The following is a 5,277-nucleotide window of genomic DNA, read 5'->3' as shown; positions in this document are numbered from 1 at the left end:
ATCCAATCATTTAATCCAAAACCTTAACCTAAATCAAAAATAGATTTTGGCCGCCAGATTTATATCTGGCGGCGACCGCATTTGTTACTCATAAAAAATGGGGATTTAAGTAATTGACTATTATAAAATAGGATATAAGGGTATTTTACCCATAAAGTAAATGTACCACAACAATGGTTCTCCAACCGATGTGTGCCATTAAAGATATTGAAGACAGAGCATACTGACGCGTTAACTTAACGGTGTGCAACAAAAGGCAGCTAGCCCGTTTCACCAAATGCCAAATCGTTGCCACAACAATGGCAAGGTCATAAATAGGAATGCAATGCGCTTAGTAGGAAGTTGCTACGGATGCACAAGCGCTATAAAATCTCTACGTAACAGCTCTATGTTGCTACGCCTTACTAAGAAATAGGAAGCTTAAAGCTAAATGCATTGGTTTATCATGCCAATAAAAAAGTGAAACTTTATTATCTCGCGGCATGGGAATTTTACGGGTGTTTACTCACATCCATTTTGAAAGAAAAAAGAATTTTTAGCTTTTCGTATCAAATCTCAGAATTTGTTTTGAAGCACAACTACGATAACTGGCTTTATAGAATGAAGGGGATGATAGCCTTACGGCACAGCTTCTTGTACTCATCTCCGTAGGTGGTAAGGTATCCCCGATGTTTCTTTAAAGCCCAGTCAGCCATCTGGAGAAAACCAACGAGCGTGAACACATAGCTAGCAGCCACTTGGGTGAAGAGAGAGAATCCAACCCAACCAAGCACTTCAAAAGTGTAATTGGGACATGATACAAGCGCAAATAGAGGGCCCTTGGGAATAGGCCGTTCTTTCGAGCCCTCTGCTGGGCGCAGATTGCGCAGCTGCATGTGAACACAAAAATTAAGGAGCTCGGATACGCCCATGAGCACTAGGCCAACGGTAATCTGCAACGTCGACGTGGGACCAGCATACATTGGATGGCACAATGGGTAACCAACTACGGCTCCGAAAGACCAATAGTAGCTGCAGTTTTTGAAAAGGTTGCGCAATGGCATCGTTGGGCGACTGAATCGGTGCACAAAAAATGTTTCAAATTCGCGCTTTAAAAAGTGCAATGACCAGGCAGCTACGCCGAGCATCGCTGTGCTGCTAAGCGGTTGTGCCCCGGCCTGTTTTCCATATATAAAGGCTGGACGAGCCAAATATCCCAACACAAAGAGGAGAGGACCAAGATACTCGGCCACAAATACCGTGCGATAGCCGATTTGTGGTCCGAGGTCACGAAAAATTAATGTAGAGCCATCTTTGACGCCATAGTCCTCCAACAGCTTCGTGTCCTCTGACAGGGTCGTGAGCGTTTTGTCACTCTGCTGCAATTTAAAATTCTGGCGAAAGCGCGACACTCGCGCGTGTTTTTCAAAGGCATTCTTTAGTTGGCCGACAGTTAGGTCCGATCCCGCGACCTCCACGGAGCCATAGTCTTTAGCCGTCTTGCCGCTTCTGATTACCTTAACTAGCATCGTCGTGAAGATCTGTGGTTCTCGTGACACGCAACTGAAGCCCGGGCACATACCGCAACTTAAAAGTAAAATTGTTATTCCCTTTTAACCAATTACATAACTTCTAGTTTTGACCAGTCAACGAGACAAGCAGTGCCATCCAGCCAAGCATTACTCGATGACCGACGCGACGATCCGTAAAGGGCTACGGAACCCGCTGGACGAGGCGCAAGTGCGTCGCGCTGTACTAGCATTGCAGACGCTTGTAGAAAAGAAAACGACAGATCGAACGAAGCTCCAACTTGTAGAAAATGTCGAATACGTGTCATGTATTCTCACGCGCAAGCTGGTACCGGCCAAAGCATCACTCAAGCCCATTCCAATGTAATGACGTTCCAAAGCTTAACTTCATCTTCATATGCTTGATCATTCTTGACGGATCCTGTACTTCGTGTTAATATGATAGCACTTTACCACATGCGCTGTATGAGGAGTCGGCGGAGATCTGTTTGTTCGTTAAAGATGAAGACAAGAAGCGGATTAAGGAAGCGCTGAAGAAAGATACCGATCATCGTGTGGTGAAAGTCATGACAGTTAAGAAGTTGCGAAAGTGTTTTTCACGATTTGAAGACAAGCGCGCGCTAAGCGCTGCCTATGACATGTTTCTCGTTGATGACCGTGTGCTACCATATCTCAAGGGGTCGCTCGGGACAAAATTCTTTGTCAAGAAAAAACAGCCTGTGGCCGTGCGCGTGTCTCGCAAAAATGTTTCCAGCAGCGTCCGTCTTGCCACGCGTCGGACAACTTTTCACGTCAGTGCTGGCGTCTGCCAAAACGTTAAAGTAGCACGTGTGGACATGCCGCTTGAGCAGATTGTGGACAACATCATGGTGGCCATGAATAATTGCGCAAGCCTCGTGCCCAAGGGCTGGAACGGCGTGCAGTCGATCAGTGTCAAACTCGTCGACTCGATTGCGCTTCCAGTATATAATGCCTTGTCTTCGTTGGCCAAATTGCCACCCGTTGGAAAGACGGCAAATTTGAAAAAGAGAAAACTTGACGAATATATTGCGGAAGCTGCAGCAGAAGATGTAACTAGCAAAGAGACAGCAAATGTGCTGCCGTCCATGAAAGCCGCCAAGGTAAGTCACACTGCAAAGAATCGTGTCAAACCAACAGAAAATGTTCAATCCGACGGCGTGCCTGGCGAGACTCGCCAAATGCGTAGTAAGAAAGCGAAGATTCCGACCACGCTAGCCAACAAGAAGAATCACATGAAGAGAAAAGTATTGAAAAAGTGAATTCTTTTCATGACGGAATAGATTTTTTGCAACAGTTTGATGCCTTCTACTCTTGACTGCTTTGTTTATTGTTGACACCCTGAAGAGTAGACCAAATTTATTGAGTGATTCTCCACTCTCCAATATCTGCTATCTTTAAGACAAAGGTACAAAGCAAGACAGCACATGGATATCTCCAACTGTGTTCGTTACATAAATTTTACTAAGAGGAATTATAAAGTTGTTATTTTTCTTAGCATTTCCAATGCGCAATACAACAGTTCTGTTCATTAGTCAATCTAGTATAGTCAACCCCGCCAAACGCAGCTAGACGCGCGAAAAGGCCAATGAGTCATAAAACATAGTTATTATTAAGACATTTATTCAGTTAAAAAAATTGCAATTTGTAGGAACTTAATTATGGTATTAGAGTTTTACTTCTTCCTACTACTTAGCCTTCATTGTAACATGGCACTACTGACTTGTACTGCTTCAGTACAAGTCCACTCGCACTGAAGCATTACGAGTGGTGCCTTACGTCACTTCACGTACACTAGCACGAGCAGAGGAATAATCTCTTTGAAATACTTGCTTTAAAGAGGGTTAAAGTAAACTGTATATAATATAATTAAGTTCTTCTGTTTTGTATCTATTTACTACTAATGAATTATAAATTAATACAAAACAAGTAATAAAGTCTTATCTATCTTTCGCTTTTCGCGCGTCCAGCGCTGACTGGACCGCGGAGAAAGTCGATATAATGGTCTATGTAACGGGCTGAAGTTGCCCTTATGTTACACAGTCCCCTTTAAGTACACTTGGTGTACTTAAGGGGATGGTCAATTACTAAATAATAGTAATTAGACCCAACACTCGGGTGTGGTGCACATTTGTGACCAACCCTTGTGGATGTGATGCACATAGGTGCATTCACATTAAGAGGGATGACGCCCAGCGTCATCCGTGATGACGGCTAGCGTCATCCGTTACGCGAGGTATCTAGAAAGATACGCTCGCAATACATATTAAATGATATCTATAGAGATATCATTTTTATTGCTAAAAATAGGAATTTGTATTTAATTCTATTAAATATAAATCAGTCTGGAAACTACTTCCTACTTGGTAAGTGCGCACGAGGAGACGGATTACCGCTCCCGTGTCGACACTTAACCAGAGTACTTAGTGTGTTGGGTTAGGTCGCTTGCGCTCCCACCACAACTACCTCACTGCACGCAAGAGAAGCAGGTTTAATCGCTTCCTCGCTGTGCTAGGGTGTGTGTCTAAGTAGAGCGTGGCCGCATTACGACGTGCCCGCCTACAGTCTATATTTACCAATGGATTAGCTAGCCAAACATTTCTATGTAAATTAATATTCCTCAAATATTCTTTACCTTTTACATTGTAATGGGGTGTATCGTTACATGAAATTAACACTTAAAGGTTGTTAATAAATATATAATCTAAAAGGTAGATAATATTTGGAGAATTTTACGTTACATGGTAATATTCCAAAAGCTTATCCATTGGTAGATATAGACCATTATATTTACTTTCTCCGCGGTCCAGTCAGTGCTGGACGCGCGCGAAGAGAAAAATAGATAATACTTTTACTACATATTTGTATTAGTTTATAATTAAGTTAGTATTAAGTAGATAGACAAGAAGAACTTAAATTAATTCATACAGTTTCTAATAAACCCCTACACTTGCTTTTTTAAAGCAAGTGTTTGAAAGAGAAGACTTTATCTGCACGTACTAGTGTACGTGAAGCGACGTGAGGCACCACTCGCACTGAGGCAGTGCGAAGTGGACTTGTACTGAAGCAGTACAAGTCGGCAGTGCCCGTTACATTCATAACATACTAATTAACAACTTGTAACCGTTAATTTCATGTAACGATACACTTCGTTACGTCGATCCTCCCTTAAACGACAATCACTCTAACTGTCATTGGGTAGAGTGGTCACTATAAGACCACTTCATTAGAAACGATGTGGATTAATCAAACCCAATTTTTTAATTCTATCACATGGTCAACAAGTCCATGCGGTATGCGAATAGTGCGGCGCCTTCGGCTGCGGTGCACGCAGCTGCGGGCGACGCATTATTGTCCCTTGCGGCAGACGTTCCGTCTGCCGTGGTATCGTCTCCTCCCGCAACACTAAATGTTGCGGGTGCACGTGGTGATTCGCCACGTGATTACAACCCCTCGTTGGGAGTCGACCACGAATGCGAGTCGGACGAAATGGCCGACTCGGGGAGAACAGATTTGTCGCCAAATCATCGTCAGGCGGCTGACTATGAGCCTTCGAATGAGGGGGCTCAATCGTATAGAAGTGCTATAGCGTGATTGGTTCCGACGATGAGGATGATTCCTCATCGCCAGCACCGTCTCCCGTGCCGTCACCCGCACATATTCATGTTCGTGGTAATGACGATGGCGTAAGCCATCGTAATAAGAGCTCTTGTGTGCTTCAGTGGGTACCACTCAGGGGATCATAGACAGT

The 5,277-nt window shown here is 43.7% G+C and overlaps 2 protein-coding genes across 2 annotated transcripts; one reads left to right on the top strand and one right to left on the bottom strand.

Moving 5' to 3' along the window:
* Window positions 1-593: 593 nt before the first annotated feature.
* On the bottom strand, window positions 594-1,508 carry CCR75_007330 (uncharacterized protein; the record flags this gene model as incomplete). Its single annotated transcript, XM_067965391.1, has 1 exon — window positions 594-1,508. One exon carries the CDS (start codon window positions 1,506-1,508, stop codon window positions 594-596), a length of 915 nt encoding a protein of 304 aa, XP_067816845.1.
* Window positions 1,509-1,661: 153 nt separating this feature from the next.
* On the top strand, window positions 1,662-2,962 carry CCR75_007329 (uncharacterized protein). Its single transcript, XM_067965390.1, has 2 exons — window positions 1,662-1,871; window positions 1,954-2,962. Exons 1-2 carry the CDS (start codon window positions 1,666-1,668, stop codon window positions 2,786-2,788), a joined length of 1,041 nt encoding a protein of 346 aa, XP_067816524.1. The 5' UTR covers window positions 1,662-1,665; the 3' UTR covers window positions 2,789-2,962.
* Window positions 2,963-5,277: the final 2,315 nt, after the last annotated feature.

Source organism: Bremia lactucae, linkage group LG14 (assembly GCF_004359215.1).
Source record: "Bremia lactucae strain SF5 linkage group LG14, whole genome shotgun sequence".
In the NCBI taxonomy this organism is placed as follows: domain Eukaryota; phylum Oomycota; class Peronosporomycetes; order Peronosporales; family Peronosporaceae; genus Bremia; species Bremia lactucae.
The sequence above is the reverse complement of the archived record's forward strand: the minus strand, read 5'-3'. Positions and strand labels throughout refer to the sequence as shown.